Source organism: Ziziphus jujuba, chromosome 10 (genome assembly GCF_031755915.1).
Source record: "Ziziphus jujuba cultivar Dongzao chromosome 10, ASM3175591v1".
Taxonomy (NCBI): domain Eukaryota; kingdom Viridiplantae; phylum Streptophyta; class Magnoliopsida; order Rosales; family Rhamnaceae; genus Ziziphus; species Ziziphus jujuba.
Window position 1 is genome coordinate 18787092 of NC_083388.1, and position 19443 is coordinate 18806534.

A 19443-nucleotide genomic window follows, 5' to 3' on the forward strand; every position below is an offset into this window, starting at 1 on the left:
CACATCAGGTCCCCTTATCAATTGCACTCTCAATTTGGAAGCTTATAACTCATAGCGTCGTCCCCTGAACGGAGTCATTAAGATTAACTGCTATGCTTCTGTCAAGAATGGTGTTGCGAGTATTGGGGTGGTGGTTAGGAATCATGAGGGAAGAGTTATAAAAGTCAAAAAGCTGAAGGAAAACATCGATATTCCCAAAGCTGTAGAAGCTTTTGCCATTCTCAAAGCCGATTCCTTGGCTATTGAAGACGGATTCCTCAATCTTTGCTCTGAAAGCGACGCCAAAGCTGTCATTCAAAACCTTATCGACCAAGTAAACTCCTCTGGACACTAGTCTATCTCAGGATCATTAATAAAGTCTTAGATTTGTGTTCTAACTTCCATTCTATCTGTTTTGCTTGGATCCTAAGGAATGAGAACAAATTAGCCTACATAAATGATTGTAATGGTGGCATATCCCCTCTTTTGATTTCAAAAGATTTTGTAGAGGTGATGAATCAGGAAAGTGGTTCTACTACCACAACCTGATAACGGATAGCATGTTTGTTGTATGTTTGCCTCCTTTTTTTTTTCTTTTTTTTTTTTTTTTTTGTTAATACTACTCGCCTAAAAAACTGTTTCATCTACAAAAAAAAAAAAAAAAAAAAAAAAATACGAACAGGCCCGTATATATTTAGACTCTGGGCTACGACTGTCTAGCCTGTATACAATCCCTGTGAGGCCCATCCGAAGCGCAGGTTATAAATTAAAACACTGTACACATTATTTCTTTTAATAACAAATATAAATGATATTTATCGATTTTAATAACATTTTTTCAAATAACAAATATAAATGATATTTATCAATTTTAATAACATTTTTTAATGCAAATTTAAACTTGATTTATCAATTACCTAATACAAATTTACTATTTTCATTGTCATAAAATATTTTAAAATATATTACTGGAATATTTTTTTAAATTCTAAAAATATAAATTCAATTTACCAGATATGTTTTTAACATAAATATTATCCAGACCCAAAAACAATGGTTGGAAAAACAGTTTCAATCGCAAGAAAGTAGCAGCAGCAGCAACATAAAATAAAAGTAGATCATACTTTGATTTAACTGATTTTTTTTTTTTTTTCCTTTATTACCTCTGGGTGATGATTGTTTTACTCGTAAATTTCAATTTTGTTCAATGAGATTGCATGTATTGACTCCCACAATAAGCATGATATATGTTTCAATTAGAAAAAAAAAAAAAAAAATCGTACTGACTAGTGAGTGACTCGTATATTTCGACTTTTCGCTACGAATGTGTAAAATCCCTGTAAAACACCATATACACTCACCTTTTAGTATGACAAAATATAAAAAGTGTGTGTATGTAACATGTAGTTTCTTTATTATGTGTATAAGGCTCGTTATTGGTGGGTACAGGGTGTGAAAGCCCACCTTTTCTAAGTGACTCAATCAAAAGTTCAAAACCCTCCAATCAAAAAGAGAAAAAAAGAAAAAAGCAACTCAAAACCAAACCATTCAATTGCCACATAAAGCCTTAGCTTGAATAAGCCATGTTCTAATATTTTCTTTCTTTTTCTAGTAGTCAAGTGAAAGTGACTGTTTGGGCTTTTGAGGGAGTTATTGGTGTGATTAAATTATGCACAATTTTTTAGACGGTTAAGTAATTGATTTGAGAGTTTGATCATCTTGGGTCATCTTGAAGAGTTTGTTAAATGACAAAGTTTGTGTCTTTTAACTATTTTTGGTTTATAATACCTCCAAACCATGTCATACACATTTGTAGAAATCAAGCAGCTCTTTTTTCTCATCTTATAAAATAACACCATCAACATTACGATTAATAAATTGGATACAACCAAACGTAAACAAAGGTAATTACATTAACCAAAAGGTTTTCAATGTGAAAGGCTCAGCGGGGGCTATTTTGCCACCACAGCATCGTAGAGCCAAAGTCTAAAAACCTTCAAAACTACCACTTTGCCCTCTTTTAACACTTAGCAAGAAGCAGATTCATATAGTATAATACAAAAATCAATCTAACATAATCTATTTTTGAAATTAAAATTGAACCCCTTCGAATGTCTGACCAAATTGCCAACCAGCAGGTGCCACGTTGTAGCTAGTCACCGTCCTTCCATCACTGGCTGTGACTTGGAAAGACAAGCTCTGGCCATTTAGATATGAGTTGCTTTGCCAGTTCTGACCCCAGTTCCTTGACATGGCTTGCCATCCAGTTTTAGACCCTTTGATCGAGACCGCATGGGCATCCCCTGCCCCGCCAACGTTGGTGATCAAAACCAGGTTGAAGTAAGAGTGGCCATTGATGGTGAACCTTATGCCTCCTTTCTTCATACAGGGCACTCTGTCACACCAAAAACAAAAATAAAAACACCTTGTCAACAAAATCTAAACAACAAGCTCCATTGAATTCTTACTTTTAGGAAAAATACAAAAGATAAATGATGACAGGCTTTCTAATAGTTTAAATTTTGAGGAACATAGTTATTCAATTTTGTATTACACCCTAAAATCCTTCATATTTTAAAGATCCAGAAGACGGGTCTACATGTGAAGTGGTAATGCAAACTTGACCAAAGTAACATTTTTTAATTTTTTTATTTTTTTACCTTCTGAACGAGACAGGGACAATTCCAGCTCGATACTGAGCGATATGCAAGAAAGCAGGCTCGGCCAAATCGAAGTGCTGAAGAGGAGGATTACACCAACCACCATTGGTGTTGGACAGAGCCAAGTTAGGAGGGCAAAAGTTCGTCGCGGTGACGATGATAGAGCCTGGAAGACACCATTTGGCGTCGTTGCTGCATCGCATTTCGTAACAAGAACCGCCGCTCAAGCCATTGTTGAACAGAGCGGTGCTTAAAGCTGCAGTGTTTGTTCCATATCCTTGGCTATACAGATTTCCATATCCACAAGCTCCACCTGAGAAACAAAAACCCAATTCGCAATCTAAGTCCAATTTCTAAAACAGAGAAACAACCACCGAAAAAAAAAAAAAAAAAAAAAAGAGACTTCTTAGTTTTTTAGTAACTTACCCATTGTGCCTGAAGCATCACCACCGCCATAGAAGGTAGCGTGGCCGCTCTGCCAACCTCCATAGTCAGCTACAGTGGCATGCAGGTGTAGCTTGAAGAGTAGAAGAAGAAGTAATGGAGAAAAATAGTACAATGGTTGAGCTGCCATTGGAGGATTCTTGTTGAGTAAGAAAGAGGGAAAACAGAGGGGGTTATGCAGGGGAGGTTGTTTTTGGGCTTTGGCTTTGGTTTTGTGATGTGCAAAGGAAGAGAGGCTCAGTATTTATAAGGAAACGGAGTGGAGTTACAAAAGGGACTAAAATTGAGAAAAAAAATCAAATGCACATGCGCTGGGTTTTTTGATTGTGGGTAACAACCGCTAGGCTTTGTAGGCCCAGAGACCTTTTCCACATGCATTTCTTTCCTCTCACCGTTTCTTATTACCTTTGATAAAATTAATACTAATAATAATAAAATAATATGATATTTCTTAACTGCCACTAGTTTTAGTTTTTTTTTTTTTTTTTTTTTTTTTTTTTTTTTTGCCCTTTGCTAGTGTGTAATCTTGAAAAAGTAGGGAATAATCTTTTAATTTTGGATTATAGAAAGTTTGAGGATAGGGGTGGGTTTTTGAACATAAAATAGTATCTTTTGCACATGGGGAGTAGGAAATTCACATTTTGCTACTAATCCTGTTTCTATGTTGAAATTTTGTGTACCACCCAAAAAAAAAAAAAAAAAGTTGAAATTTTGAAGAATTATTATTATTATTATTTTTTCTAACTATCTTTTATTTTTGGGTTCAAATTATTGCTTAGTAGACATAAAGAAGGAAATGCTTGCCAGTGCACATAAAGGGACAAGCATCTTAATCAGTGTGTATAATTAGCAAGTAACAGACCAATTAAGCATGATGATGATGATGATGGCATCTATAGACAAATGCCTCTAAATTTCACTTCTTTTTTTTTTTTTTTGGATAATTAAGAATGGAGCATTCAAACTCAGGATGATTGTTCAAAAACAAATCAGTAAGATATCCCAGCAGAGACCATGTTTCTAAGTTTTATTAAATGTGTTTTTCAACAATTTGTGATGGAAAATATTGCAGAGAGTTTGAGGTCTTACGTGGGGGATGACAGACATGGGAGGATGATATGTCTGGTTTTTGTTTGGAGATTAGGTCACATGGATGGCCGACATTCATTGAATAGTTGGAGAGTAATCGATGTGGGATGGTGGGCCGTCCATGTAAGCCACATAACAAAAACCAACCATGACGTGCTCACCTTAAATGCCAATGTTTATTATACACAAAATGGATAAAGATTATTCTGTTAGTGAGATTAATATATAAGTTTTCTATTGTTAATATGAGTTGTATCAAATTCCTCTTAGCACAAATTTTTAATCAGAGCCTTGCTGTGTTTTAAACTTCTTTTGTGCTTCATTATTAATGAAAATAGTCTTGGTCCATTCCATACAGGATTAATACAAGTCAATATTTTCGTCCAAAAAAAACAAAAATGATAATAATCTATAAGCCAATGATTTCTCATTCCTAAGATGCATATATAGACTTTTAGTAAAATAAAATAGAATTTATCAATCTATGTAAGATTGAAACCATATCAATGTACTTTTATATGAATTGCACATGACCAAAATCGTTTTTCTTCTGTATGTTTACTGTGTGGTTTTATTTATTACAAATCTTGTAGCTGGCTGTCTTTCGTAGAAAAAAAAAAACATCAAGTCCTATATCCATCTATTATTTAACGATATATATATATATATATATATATATTTTGTTTTTGTTAAATTATTGCTTAATTAACAGTGGAACTAAATTACTCCATGCATATGATTAGTTGCATGAGCTGCTATCACTTAAAAGAGTGGCAGAATTTGGATTTTCTTATATATGAACTAATTTTCCCAAAAAAAATAAATAAATAAAAAGGCACAAAAATTAGCTAGTGAAATACCTTTAATTAATTCAAGAAAGCTACAATTCTTGAAAGGAATTGTGAATTGGTTCTTTTTCCTTTTCACTGTCGTTGTCATTCCTTATTTTTAAAAATGACATGGACTTCTTTACAAAGTCGTTAAAAGTGCTGTCGGTCCTCGAAAGCTTCTTTTACAACTGTTTTGTTTGTCTATTAAACGACACATAATTAACTACGGTATCCTTTTAAGCATCGAAAGATGATGAGGTGGTTATTGTTGTAGCTGGGCATGCGTGTTAAAAAAGTGTTCTCCATTTCTCATGCGACTGAGTTAACTAAATTAGGCTTTGCTGTTTAATATATTTATATATTATAAATATTTATTTGTTTATTAATTTGTTGAGTGAGAGAGTCTAAAATGGTGGAGATTTGAGGTCGGTCCTACCATGTTAGGAGCACATGCAAGCTCCGGCTTTGCTCACGCTGCTCCTCATATTCATCCACCCTTTTCATCAACACTTTTGAACCTCATAAAATATGTAGACCTCATTTAATAATATAAATTTCATGTCAACACACACACACACACATATGTATATGGATGTTACATCTTATAAATTATATCCAATTGAATATCAAACATCCTCTATAGTAGAAGTGACTTCATCTATTATAACAGAATTATATATCTATTATAACAGAATTATATTATATATCTATTATAACAGAATTATATATATATATATATATATGTAACAGATTAATTGTTTGATTTCTATAATAATTGGAAGACATGATTTGTCACATTCCAATTGAATTTTTAATTTTAAATGATCGATTAATATAACATTCATATAACTTGTCATATTGCTATATCATCTAGTGTAAAATGGGATAGTTTGTATGAAAATAATTTTTTATATACTAATGATTTCAAAACAAACAAATAAATATATAGTTATTCTTTCTTACATACATTTAAAAGAAAAAATAAATTTGTAAGTTACCTAGAAATGAACTTGTGACTAATTAATTGAGCATTCCAATCATGTAAAAAATCTTGCAACCTTTGGCTGCACTATGGAATCTTGTCTGTTGCTGAAAGAGAATAATTGAGTTGGCTTTGGGGGGCCTTTTCTACCAATTAATCCCCTTCAAGATTACATGCAGGTTTTTAGTTAAATATATATATATAATTACATGTTGCTGGTTTATTTTTTTATTTTTATTTTTATTTTTTTGGTGAATATTACATGTTGCTGGTTTGAGTAGTCGATAATGCTGATTTGCTTATCTCTTCTCCAAGATACTGTCTTAGGATTTTGATTCTCTCAAAGCTCTGATGCATGTACTTTTCCCAATATTCAGTCTCTAAATTGTGTCCTCCATATGTGAGGTTTCTACATGACAACGATCTTCCTCTCTTTCTCTCTCATATCCGACCCTTTTTTTATCTGAAAACAATTTGTGTCCTCGTGTAATTAACCTTTTATTTCCCTAACAAAAGCATATGGGTAGGACAATGTTTCAATGGATAATTATGTGAGGTCACTTCCTAGAATTAAATAGGTAGGACACCGACTTTTAATTTTCGATTTTTGTAAACAATTTTTATTTTTTTATTTTTTAATACATATAACAAGATACCAATCATGGGTTTGGCCTTAAAAAAATAAAAAGATAAAAATAAAGACAAAGAAGAGACTGATCTTGCTTGCAGCATGTTTTATAAGGCGTCACATTCTACCAATTGAAGACAAACTCATCAGAGTAAAGAATGTATTATCAGTCTAAACCTACTTAACTTATTGTATGAGGCAGCTCCCCTATCTATATAGCTTATACAAAAATGCTCCCTAAATTATAGTCACAAATCTAATAGATTAGTTTATTTGGAGATAATCCAATGATAAAATTATTGTATTTTTTTAGGCAATGGATGATGTTGAATTTGAATCATTCTATTTTAATTGCAGGAAAAAAAGATGGTAGAATAATTATGTAAATTATCCATGGCTTTGGGAAAATAACATGATAAAATGGGCATTAAAAAGATAAATAAATAAAGAGACCGGCCATGTCTTAGCCTAGGCATACCTATACAAGAAGGAAATTTAACAGCAGAGACAGAAATTTTTGATGTAAATGCTGAAAAGATTCAGAACATCTTTGTCCAATTAAGAGGATAAATCAAATTTAAATCCGAAAGGCATAAAAAGCCCCAACACATCCATATACACAAAGGACATGTATTTAAAATACAAGTCCACAAGAAGGCATAGTGCTTTTGTATTTATCTATTATTTTTGGGTTGTTATTTAGGGGGTAATTGAAAGTGCCCCTTAACAAATTAAGGGATAGTCCATTTGTCTTATATATGAGACTGGTGCTCTGAGACATTTCTAACAGATATTGTGTTTACTATTTTCTGGCAAGGGCAGATAAGAAGGCATAGTGATTTTGTATTTATTTATTATTTTTGGGTTGTCATTTAGGGGGTAACTGAAAGTGCCCCTTAGCAGATTAAGGGATTGTCCTTGAGTCATATCTATGAGACTGGTGCTATAAGACATTTCTAACAGATTTTGTGTTTACTATTTTCTGGCAAGGGTAGATAAGAACAGTGTCACAAAGAGACCTCACGAGGACCACACTTTTAAGCTTTCCATGAGAACGCAAACCAAATCACAAAAATTTAAAGCCCCACCATGTGCATTTTCTAAGGAAACTTAAAAAAAAGGAAGTCGGACTCAAACATGGTCCTCTAAAAGGTGGGTTTCAAAATTTTTGGTCACCTCATTTATGATATGTTTCTACCGGGCAATGACATGTTTTTATAAGGGAAAGACACTGTTTCAAAATTTTTATTTTTATTTTTTAATTGGTGAAACACTGTTTCAAACTTGTCACGAGTGAGTACAATCTATTATTATGTTAAAAAAGCTCAAAAGGGTCAAAATAAACATTTGAAGTAGGTCTGAATCAAACAACAATACTCAAAAAACAGAAGTTCAATCTGCAGTTTTTAAAAAATTGAGAATACACGTCTAGATATTCAACCAAGTCTATGTGAAATCCCCTTTTAGTTTAGAATATAGAATATACTGTAATCCTTGTCCCCAGAAAAAAGGAAAAATTTCAGTTGGACAGATTTTTTAATCCTATCCGGTTAATGTTTCATCGGCTAGATCGAAGTAGAGAACGATTACAAGGCTTTAAAAGAGTACAATTGGCAATCCCTTCCAAATGTAACCTTGAGATAAGAAATGGTTTTTCTTTTTTTTCTTTTGTTTTTTTTATTCTTTTTTTCCCTTTTCCTTTTTGGACAACAAGAAGAGGGTTTACATGACAATTTTCCACAAAATGAAACATGTTTGATAGCCAAAGCATTGAAGCAGGGGATTTTCATTTCAGAAATCAAAAGCAATACATCTTCGCAGCAAAGAATGCCCCTATAAATAAATGAAGAGAGGATTGGAGAATAAAAGGGATAATCAAATCACCAATCCACTTATTATTAATTCAAAAAATTTAAATGTAACCGTAACTCAATATTTTGTGCCAGTGTTTTTAATGGTAACTCCTCTCCCTAGGCGTTCAAATAAATTCTGAACCCACCTAGCTAAAGCCCTATTGTCAAAATCAACGCCTTTAATGATTCTGACAGTCAAATTTGTATCACATGTTTAACAATGTCTGTAATTTTTCAACACAAGCTTGGATAGAACATAGAAGACACCTTGAAGGCTGCAAGGTCTTTAATGGTTTCCGTAGACTTTGTTTGTGTCTCAGCATCTTTCATATCAGTGTTGCAACCCCACACCCGGATCACAAGTCTCCTACAATTAGGAGATGATTGTCGCAAATACAATTTATACCAGTCAATTACATCGTTCTTGTGAATGCTTTTCAGTGCTTCTGCTTCTTTCTTTGACAAGTCAAATATGTATCTGTTAAGTTACAAAAATATTTTGGTTTTAATGAGCATCGATGCGACCATTATTCTGATAAAAAAATCTCTAATAAAATTCAATATTGCATGACTATATCACCATGAAGCATACCTTTTATCAATGATCTGGTTCCAAAATCTGTTGGTTTCATATGTGAGTGATGGATCTTTCTCCAATAACTTTGCCATCAACCCGCCCTTATAATTCTCAAAGGAATTATCGTCAAGCCCTTCCTGTAACATAAATGTATCCTCAGAGTCAGGAATTTTATTTCTTAAGCGTGCTTTACTCCAAAACCATAAATAAGAAAGTATACTAATAACCAAAAGTTTGTTTCTTTTTCAGGCCATTGTTGTATATTTCAATTTAAATAATGTTCCTACTATCTAATTACTAAATATTTTCCCTTCTCAAATACTTATTACCATGGACCTTCATCTTGCAACTTGTTCCTACATTGTCACTGTCACCCAAGCACATTAGCTTGCCAGGGCATTAGAGTCTATATCAGACAAAGGGTAGTGCATTGCACGCTATATGGTGAAATAGTGAATCAATCTTTTCAAGTACATAACAGGAACAAAGACTATTCATTTTTAATCAAAAGTCATAGAAAAACCACAAATAATGCTTACCAACAGTTCTTCCAAACCATCTATGAAGTTGTCAATTCTCCCTTGCAGATAGATTGGGCTATACTCAGCTGATTGGACACAGAAACAAAATCCAAAAATACGATATGTTATCCGTGGGCTACACTCAACAACATATCCAAGCTGCTCCTTTGTCCTATATATAAATATGGATAAAGAATTTTAATAACATGTTAAAATAACCTAGTCATCATATGCACAAGTAGAAAATAGTCCATTAGAAAATATTTTTCCAGACAAGCTAATTTTTATGCAACTCTGGAATTGCTTGATGAAAAGAGATATGTAGCTCAATTCAAGCAATCATATCGTATCTGACACTGAATTTTGCCTGCTTTTCAAGTCAATATTGATGAAGGAATTAAGCTAACAATCAAGGCCCCATCCCAACCACCGGGAAAAAAAAAAAAAGGGGGGGGGGGGGGGGGGGGGGGGGGGGGGGTGGGGAAGGGAATGAGGGGAGAATTAGCATAATCAATTTTAGAAAGCATGAACACTTTCGGCATGAGATGAATCACCGTAGCTGATTGAATAGCGGTTCTTCTACAATTTCATCAAAAAGATCTACCAATGATTTCATTTTAATGGACTCCAACCCCAAATCCTGCTCAATTTGGAAATAAAGCTGCAATGCAAAATCCAAACAATGAGGCGTACAAATAAACTATCCAACAAGAACATGAGGATAAAGTGCATATGTGCATTCATAGATCGTAATCAGAACACATAGTATTTACACATGGTAACTAGAACAAAATCCATTACCTCAACCACAGAGTTCTTTTCCATCTTATTCTTTACACTGACATCTCTAACAATATTAGCACCAGGAGCAAGACAGATAACTTGTTCTACATGTCTCATTTCATATGAGAGCGGTTTTACAGGAAAATTTACTTTAAATATATTTGAGATGCTAATTGCTTCCCCCTCCAATAAATTGCCATGGCAAATGCCCTCAACATATAGCTGTATAAAATGAGGAGAGAAGATAATAACTAATTTAACCAATCTCAGTCTTGCAGCGTTCTAATAAAACATAAAGATTAACCATAACAAACTACTTCATTGCCTTGTAGTTAATAACCATGAAAGTTGCTCCTTTGATAACTCCAAATCACAAACACCAAAATAAATAAATAAATCATTGTAAAGCATATAAGCAGCATCGGTGAAACATGTGAAAACATTGTAGCAGCCCCTCTCCATTTATGGGAAGCTATACAAGTTCCTGCAAGGAAAAGTACCAGGGAGGAAGGCAATGACGAGTTATAGCCACATATTTCTGTACCTGGGAACGAAGTTCTGGAATGAATGCCGTTAGATCAGTAACAGACAAGTCATTCAAAACTTGCATCTTCTCATCAACATCATAAAAGCTCTGACACAAAACTTGCAACCTCAAATATGATGAATGGCTCAGGGGCTTCATATTACTATTCTTCAACGTTCTCTTCATATTTTCTTTAATAACCTATTAAGGTCAGCAACACTTCATTAAAATACAGAAACCAGCAAAAATCTAAAAAAAGCATGTCAACTAATTTTTCATATGCAACAGAAAAAACGTATACCTCAAAACGGTTGCTAGTTGGCAAGAAACTTTTGAATGTTGCCAGAAGTTTGGACAGTAGAACTGGAAGCTTATCATTGAAACCATAGATCTTCAGCTCCAGTTTATCACCAAAAACAGATACAGAAGTTTCCAACTTGGCAATACTTGCCTATAAGAAAAGAAGATTCCTCTGATATAGATCTCAATGAAATTTACTATGAAAAATCGTTTCATAACTAAAATTGAGTTCAGTAACCAATAATGGCAAATATAACTATAAGCAAGGTGGTCAATGGAAATGGTCCTTAGGAGAATGATAAGTTAAGGAAGTACCATCATAATTTTAGAGCCTGGTCATGCTATTACATGGTTTAAGGCTCAATGCTCAAAAGATTGTTGTAGTGTACAAATAAAAGCCCGTCTGCTAGTTATTTTGTATATTTTTGTTGTCTTCTTTGTCCATATTATTTAGGTCTCTGTTTTGTCTTAGTACAAACGAGTGCCTCATATTGATTATTAAACATCAAATAGAATAAAAAGTGGTTCAGAAAATAAGTTTCTTATTTTTTCAAAACCTCTTAAGCGATTAGTATTGATGGTAACACATCCCACTCTTCATAAAGGCATTAGACACAGCTTTTACATTGTGAAAAGTAGGGACACTTATTTTTAGTCCTATGAACTGGATCTGGTATGGCAAAATTAAATCCTATGAACTGGGTCTGGTATGGCAAAATTGTCTCAGTGAAACATTCTAGGTAGCAGACTATGGACAAATTTGTAACTGAATTAAATGCATGTAGTGTTTCCATTAACCATATATAAGCAAAACCAGTCATTGATCACTTAATACTAAAGCAAAAGATAATTATAAATTCAAGCTGTTAACCTGATATATAATCTCATTCAGCTCATCCTTAAGAAGAAGGACATATAATTCCATCAGGACACAACTCTTCACACTACCATATCCACCCTTCAAACTAATGCGAAAGTACGTATTTGCTCGAGGAAGTTTGAAAGTGCGATCAAGCTTGTACCAGAACTTCATTAATGGTTCATCAAGTATACATCTTGGAGAATCTATGTTAGCAAGATCCTCACATGCATTATCAGCACGGATGGAAAAATCAGAAGGAATAAACTCATTCTTTGAAGGCAGATGTAATGAAACATCAATTTCAGGAGGATCCCTCCACAAATCCATCAAAGACGGTGAAATATCCTCCTCAGTATAATGTGATCCAAACCAAGGTTCACATTGCAAACCTGAAGCAGTTAGATTTGAGAAGTAAAGATTAATCAGCTCAAATAAAAAAAGAAAAAAAAAATTTGTATGGTTTCCATCTTTACTAGTTTTGGAAACAAATAAATTAAAAAAAAAATTATATGGCTTCCGTCCTCACTAGTTTGGGAAACATTAATTTAATTTCACTTCAATAACACCCACAAGTCCAACAAGAAATAGCCAGTTAAACAATTTTAAGCTTTTAACGTACAAAATAGTGAGGAAAATGGAAGAACTGTAAATGGATTCTCTCACCACTAATAAGACCTAACAGAATACAAGGGAATAACAATTAAATATTAGCCAGAATCTCAGTCTCATTCTACACATATTATTTATAGTTTTTCATAAAATCAGAACTACAGTATAAGCATCAGTAGATTCATAAGACGAATCATATATTTGGCTTGTTAAGAGGATATTAAAGTTTACCATCTGACTTAATGGAGGACTTTGATACCACATCAATCCTCATGTTTTCCGGCGTGAAGAAACCAAGAACATATTTTATTATTTCTTCATCCCATATTTTGTAGACATAGTCCCCATATATAACATGCTCTGGTGGATAAATTTGTAAATTCTCTGCAATAAAGAAGTTTTAAGACAATAGTTAACTAGATAGAAACTTTAACATCCTTAAGTTATTCTATGATGCAGTGGTTTCAAGAAGTTCTATGACATAAAATTAGTCAACGAAATAGATAAATATAACTTTGATTCTGAATATGCAAATGCTGACAACATGACAGAAAAAGCTAATAAACTGGAGCCCATTCAGCAACCATCTAAACTACAAATACCAAGAATGTGCTCGATTACAATGCATACTAAGGTTAAAAAGTACTGTAAAGAAGCATGGAAACTATATCAAAAAGACAAAGGATAGGAAAATACCTGCTAGTTCAGAAGCATAATCATCTTGAGGCTGCTCCTCTGCAAATCTAAATTCCATGGTCCCGATATCCTGGAGTTCCTTAAATATCCATTCTTGTGGAGAATCACAACGCAATAATTTAATATATTGATAAACAAAGCCAATGATCTCCAAAATCTGCATAATAAGCATCAGAGCATTAATGAATAACGACAAAATGACTGTTGTTCCATAAGATATATTCCACGTGAAAAGTAACAACGCATGAAACAACAAATTTTTTATAAGCACATATCACATATAAAGCAAAGCCAAAAAGGAAGGCTGATGCCAATGAAATGTACCATCAACACACAAATTTACAAATGGGGTAATCAAAGCTATTTTTCTAAGAAAAAAAATCTTCTTAAGAAAAGAAAGTTAGTACCTTTTCCAAGCCAGAGTCTGTGAGATGTATAGACATGCCAAAGATATAGCCCATAGATGACCGTTGCATACCTTCATCCCCAACACCAGCAGATAGAGATGTTGCCCATCCTCTAGCTTTGAGAAAGGAATGCAAACTTCCTCGACCCTCTAAAAACCCATAACTTTGTGTTAAGAATTAGCAGACAAGCTAAAACAACATACCCATGCCAAACCATTTGAAATAACCAAAGTAGCAATAAAATGCAATAGCAAACCATCCCATGCATAAGAAATGCAAAAGCAACTATGTCTAGAGAAAGAACAGCTAACACAGAGAACAATCTAGAAAACAGCCATCAAAGGAACAAGACAAAAGGAAGTTGAAGTTTTTAAGCTCTTTTTCTTTGGAACCTAAAAGTTATGATCCAAGTTTAAATCATCTTACCATGCCCAAGGAGATGTGCTATATAATCTTCTGGTTTCTTCAAATAGCTTTTACGAAGACATGGCAATGACCATGTTAAGTCAAGGATATGGACATCTTTAACAGCCTCTAGTCTGTACATTTTTCCAGCTTTCCAAAAGGGAGCTTCCACTTTGAACTCCAGATTTACCTGGGGTCCTTTCTTAACATTACCAAACAATTCCATGACCCAGCTCTCAAGAACATCAATAGATTCTGCAGCAATGAGATGTATCATGATTAAAACATAGAGCAATGAGATGTATCATGATTAAAAAACATAGTACTTCATATGTGCAAGGGATATTATTATGTGAACATTGGTAGTTCATCACTAAAGTCAATAATTGAAGCAATCATCCTCTGTGCAAACTAAAACAACTTATAACCGGTTTCTGAACAGAAAATTACTGGTAGAAAATGAATTGCACTCTTGAATATATTTTAATTTTAACTCCAAAATACGTAAGTTTAATATATTTTAATTTTAACTCCAAAATATGTAAGTTCGACTTCTCCTGATATTAATCAGTATTTTGGAGTTAAAATTGAAATATATTCAAGAGTGCAATTCATTTTCTACCTATGGTGTATGCTTTTTGAGACTACTCCAAAGTACCAGCAAATTGCAAATAAACTATTTCCAAATTCCTTCTTAGAAAATGAGATCTCACCATAAATTTGGATTTTTAACTACCGATAAACATTTTATGGATGTCAAACTCCACAATCCATAACCAATACTCCTCTCATCATAGCAAAGCTAGGGCCACCAACTAACAAGAATCCAAGGTAGATATTATTATAAAACCTACCAACAATAATCTATACACCATAAAGTCACATCTTCCCCCAACAGCATCTCCTATGATCACTAATATTGCCATCAAATAAGTTTTGCTATACATCACCATCAGAACATCTCAACTGACAATCATTTCAGTTTACTCCAACACTAGCGACTCCTAGTTCCGTAGAACCCAACACAATCATCTAAAAAACCAAATACCAAAAATATTGCAAAGATTTGTCTCTGTAAGCACCATATACAATTGAAATTACTTCTTTCCTGCCATATGATACAACTATATTAAAACTAGGAAAGGAAAAAAATATTAATAAATAAATAAATACTTACCTCCACCAATGACAACTAGCTTCATCAATCCACCATGGTAATATTCTTTAAAAAGATTCAGTATTTGTTCCCGCAGGTTGATCCCTTTCTCCATTGCATCAACCAGGCTTTTCTTATTCCCTACCATCAAATAAAAAACATAAAAAAGTAGTCTCAAAAAGCATACACTTCTGACCATAAAATCCAAATGTAATAGATTCAAGCTTTACCCCAAAAAAATCTATTAAAAGGGTGGCCAGGTGCAGAAGTATGGCATTGAAGTTGTTGAAGGCGGCAAGCATCATTTTGCAAAACCTGGTTAAACTCTGTGTTCCATTTCGTTTACCAATGAGGAATATAATTTAGCCAGGAAAAATATGTTCATCGATACTATTGTTAGCAAATCTGAGATTGGTTAAAAGAAAAACAGAAAAAGGTAAGCTGCAGATAAGAGAGGCCTGTACCTGAATCTACAGCGAGAACCTCTCGTTCCATGGCTTCAATTTTCACCAAAGGTGAAACGAAGAACTGAGAGAATCTGATAAATCCAACAGAAAAGCATAAGTATCAAACTAATCCCAGATCTAGATTATGTCAATCTTGAAGAGGATACTGTTTGATTATGAAACTCTTAATAGTCTACAGCACAGCAAAATTCTTATAAGGGAAGCATGAATGCAGCCAAATAATTCTTAGACAGCAAAAGCTTCCGTTATCACTATCCAATTCCTCAAGATAATAGGGTTACCTTCTCAAGGCACCCTTAAGAAACTCCCGTTTCACTTCAAAGTGGTAGCAGGTATGTTCTGTTTCTGTGTATGCATTTGATGACCCTCCATGTTTGGACAAGTAACTATCATACTAGCAAAGAAAAGAGTCAAACTGGCAGCCGAACTATAATGATATCATCTTACATATATAGTCTCTTCAAGTATATGTTAGCGCTTACGAAATGAAAAGTTAAAATAATTACAAAAATCCTTGTTTCTCAAGGCATTCTATACTTCAAGGGTATAACAAGTGGAGTGGAAGCAGCCAAACAGATGTGTGCAAGCAAGTGGCCCACATAAGGACCTAGTTCTCTACTATTGTTGAGCAGGTGAGCCGATGATCTTGCTAAAAGAATGACCTTTTTGCCAGGTTATGTGCAAATCATTCTATTCATGATAAAATCATGCAGTTAACAGCTAACACTAACATTATCTCAACAAACCTCATCTAATATGAATTTACAAATAGGATTTTGTCATATCCACCATGCACCTAAACCCTAAACTGGAAAAGGAACAAGAAGAATCAATTTTCATGTTTCATTTTGCTTAAAAGAATTGAGTTAATATGCAACATGGATAAACAGACCTCATTTTCATCTGGAAAATCAGTACTCCCCATGAAGAGCATGTGTTCTACAGAACAAAACGCAAAAACAAAATCATGAGAAATGTTATGAATGAACAAAGATTAACTAGATAAAAATCAATAACACCAATCCCCCCGGGGGGGTAAAAAAACCATACACACCCAGATATTGAAACTCCAAAAGAAGCTCATCCATTTTAGAGAACAAACAAGAAAAGAAACACATGTCCGTTTATTAAATTATAAACAAACCTAGAAAGTGAGCAAGCCCCTGCGCCTCAAAAGGATCAGAAAAGCTGCCTACTCCGACACACATCGCAGCTGCAGCCTGCAAAGAAAATCATGCACCTCTAATTATATAATTAAATCAAACTCTGATACTACTTCTTAATAAATAACCTTAAAAAATAAAATAAACAAATCAATCATATCGTACTAGCTCCATCAGAAGGACAAAGAAGTGGAACAGGTTACATGTTACACTGAGGATTTGATAATAAATATCTTAAAGCCCGCATCAAGTTTTGAAAATGATTAATAGAAGCAGTATAATTTCTAAAAAGAGTCAACATGAGGTACAATGTGTCATAAACCGGACAACTTCGAAATCTCAAAATATTCCCACCAAGCCCAACTCATGCATTAGGAACCAAATTTCCAATTTCATATTAAAAGCAGCAACTTTGAGGTCACTTCTTCTGAGCATCCAGTATTGCATAATCGAAACCAACAATTAGTTTGCTAACCTTTCACAAATCCCAACAATCAAAAGGAGATTTTTAAAGTTATCTGCAACAAAATCTTCCAAAAAGAAAAATGGGTAATTGCAGATTTCCAATGTAAAAGACAAAAGACAAACCTTCTTAGTCTGAGCAGCAACTCCTTTTCCCTTCCCTTTCACTTCATTATCCTCCTCACCTTCATCTTCTTCATCATCTTCATCTTCTTCGTCTTCATCTTCACAATCCTCACTTTCCTCTCCATCACAATCATCATCCTCACACTCCATATCTTCTGCTTCGCTGTGTTGGGGAGGACCATCTGGGTATATTTCCGGATCATGAACTATCAATGCAGTGAGGCCATTTTCGAGCTGGATAACTCTGTATAATCGCCTATCACTCGCAGACTTCACTACGATATCGTCGGAGGAGAAAACGCAGCGACCCATTTTTTATTTTTTTGTGTTTATCAGTGTAGAGAGACTGAAACGTACTCTGTGGGCTTAAGTAAACCTCTCTCTCTCTCTCTCTCTTTCTCGCCTCTCTCGTCCAACAGAACCAACCTAATACTACTATATATAAAGGAATTTTTACTGAAGAAGTTCGATCTCTTGGAACTTGTGGGAAAGTACTAATGTAACTAGGTTTTTACAGTGTCCTTAAAAAAAAAAAAAAAAAAAAAAAAAAAAAACAGTGTAACCAGGTTTTTACTGTGTCCAAAAATAAAATAACATAAAGTATAACTCGATACAATTTATATATGAAAAGGCCAAAAAAAAAAAAAAAAAAGACGTCATTATAATGGATTCCCCCAAAAAAAAAAAAAAATTACCAGCAGAATGAAGTGGGGTTTAAACCAAGAAAAAACACTACTCTTCTATGATGGTGGAAAAAAAATGTTTAACTTTGTATGTGGTGTCTTTATTTTTACTCGGTAGTATTATAAACATTCAAATATGTACTAAAAACATTTACCAAAGAATGCGTATTAATATATTATTATATTTTATATTTTAAATAGATAAAAAATAATTATTAAATCTTGTTGTATGTGTTATTTTATAAATAAATTTAATGGATATTTTGATTGTACATTATAATGCTCCATTTAATTACAAGTGTTATTAGGTTGGGTAATATTTTTAATAACTTTAGTATTATTATTTTTAACTTCTCTTTGAATATTTTAATAATATTTTTAACCACTTTTTTTTTTAAAAATTTTGCCTTGAATTTAATATTTTTGACCAAAAAAAAAATATTATCTATTGGTACAAATCCTGACCAAAATTAGGAATTCAATTGAATAGGTTGAACTTGAAACTAAAACTAACATTAAGATACTTTATTAAAAAATTGAAAATATATGGGCCACTATTAATGAGAGTACCAAAAGTATGGTTAATATTCAAGCAAAAAAAAAAAAAAAGAAGTATGGTTAATAATAAAAAGAAGAAAATATTTTTTTAATTAAAAAAAAAAAAGGAAAAGATTCGAAAACAGGTTTTTTGTACTTTTCATCCATAGTTCAATTTATCTACATGAGCTTAATGTTAAAGCAATTCCCCTTTTGAACCATATTCACCAAAAAAAAAAAAAAAAAAAAAATTCCCTCTTTGAACTATTGCATAATCTGTGGGGAGTCAAAACCCATGGCTTTTGATATAAAAAATAAAAAAATAAAAGGTGCATTGGCTTTCCTTCAGTGGTGACCAAAATTATTTTTTTTCTTGAATAAAATGACCAAAATTTGGGTACACCACTTTCAATATAAAAATAAAAAAATTATTATATAAAATATCAAATTGCCAAAAGTTTTTCTATAGGGTTTGGTGGATTTATCAGTTAATATTCAAATTGATTAATATATATATATATATATATTTAAATTATAATATTATACAATATTTTGTCAATATTATATTTAAAGTTTTATTCAGAAATAGTTCATATTTATCTTTATATTAGACAACGTTATCATTTTCCAATAAGAAGTTTCTATAGGGGATAACCATTTGATACCATTGAACATGTCAAAGAGGAAAAAAATTAAAA

General features: G+C 33.1%; 2 protein-coding genes across 4 annotated transcripts; both read right to left on the reverse strand.

The window, feature by feature from the left end:
• Positions 1–1824: 1824 nt before the first annotated feature.
• LOC107411451 (expansin-A4-like) lies at positions 1825–3261 on the reverse strand. Its single transcript, NM_001323858.1, is given in 3 exon segments — positions 1825–2374; positions 2640–2952; positions 3066–3261. Coding segments are annotated over 3 exon segments (765 nt in total). The 5' UTR covers positions 3214–3261; the 3' UTR covers positions 1825–2070.
• Positions 3262–8484: 5223 nt separating this feature from the next.
• On the reverse strand, positions 8485–17947 carry LOC107411437 (nardilysin-like). Of its 3 annotated transcripts, XM_048468510.2 has the most exons (19): positions 17526–17946; positions 16919–16994; positions 16667–16713; positions 16056–16168; positions 15772–15845; positions 15538–15633; positions 15329–15448; positions 14173–14406; positions 13747–13895; positions 13340–13496; positions 12875–13027; positions 12044–12423; positions 11174–11323; positions 10891–11073; positions 10365–10568; positions 10118–10224; positions 9582–9735; positions 9058–9179; positions 8485–8943 (listed from the first exon to the last, which is right to left on the reverse strand). In XM_048468510.2, the coding sequence occupies exons 1-19, from the start codon at positions 17835–17837 to the stop codon at positions 8700–8702; spliced, it is 3075 nt and encodes a 1024-aa protein (XP_048324467.2). In that variant the 5' UTR covers positions 17838–17946; the 3' UTR covers positions 8485–8699. The 3 variants fall into 3 exon arrangements, 2 of the variants coding, with proteins under 2 accessions (XP_048324467.2, XP_048324468.2); XM_048468511.2 differs by lacking the exon at positions 10365–10568 and having other exon boundaries at positions 17526–17947; XR_007239218.2 differs by lacking the exons at positions 8485–8943; positions 10118–10224 and having other exon boundaries at positions 17526–17947.
• Positions 17948–19443: the final 1496 nt, after the last annotated feature.

Excerpts from the sequence above, each read along its gene's own strand:
- LOC107411437 (XM_048468510.2), bottom strand. The coding sequence starts at position 17,837 with ATGGGTCGCTGCGTTTTCTCCTCCGACGATATCGTAGTGAAGTCTGCG. Across the intron at positions 11,324-12,043 it reads TGAATGAGATTATATATCAG|GCAAGTATTGCCAAGTTGGA; the intron begins GTTAACAGCTTG and ends CTTTTCTTATAG. Across the intron at positions 9,180-9,581 it reads ATGGTTTGGAAGAACTGTTG|GAAGGGCTTGACGATAATTC; the intron begins GTAAGCATTATT and ends TTTATGTTACAG.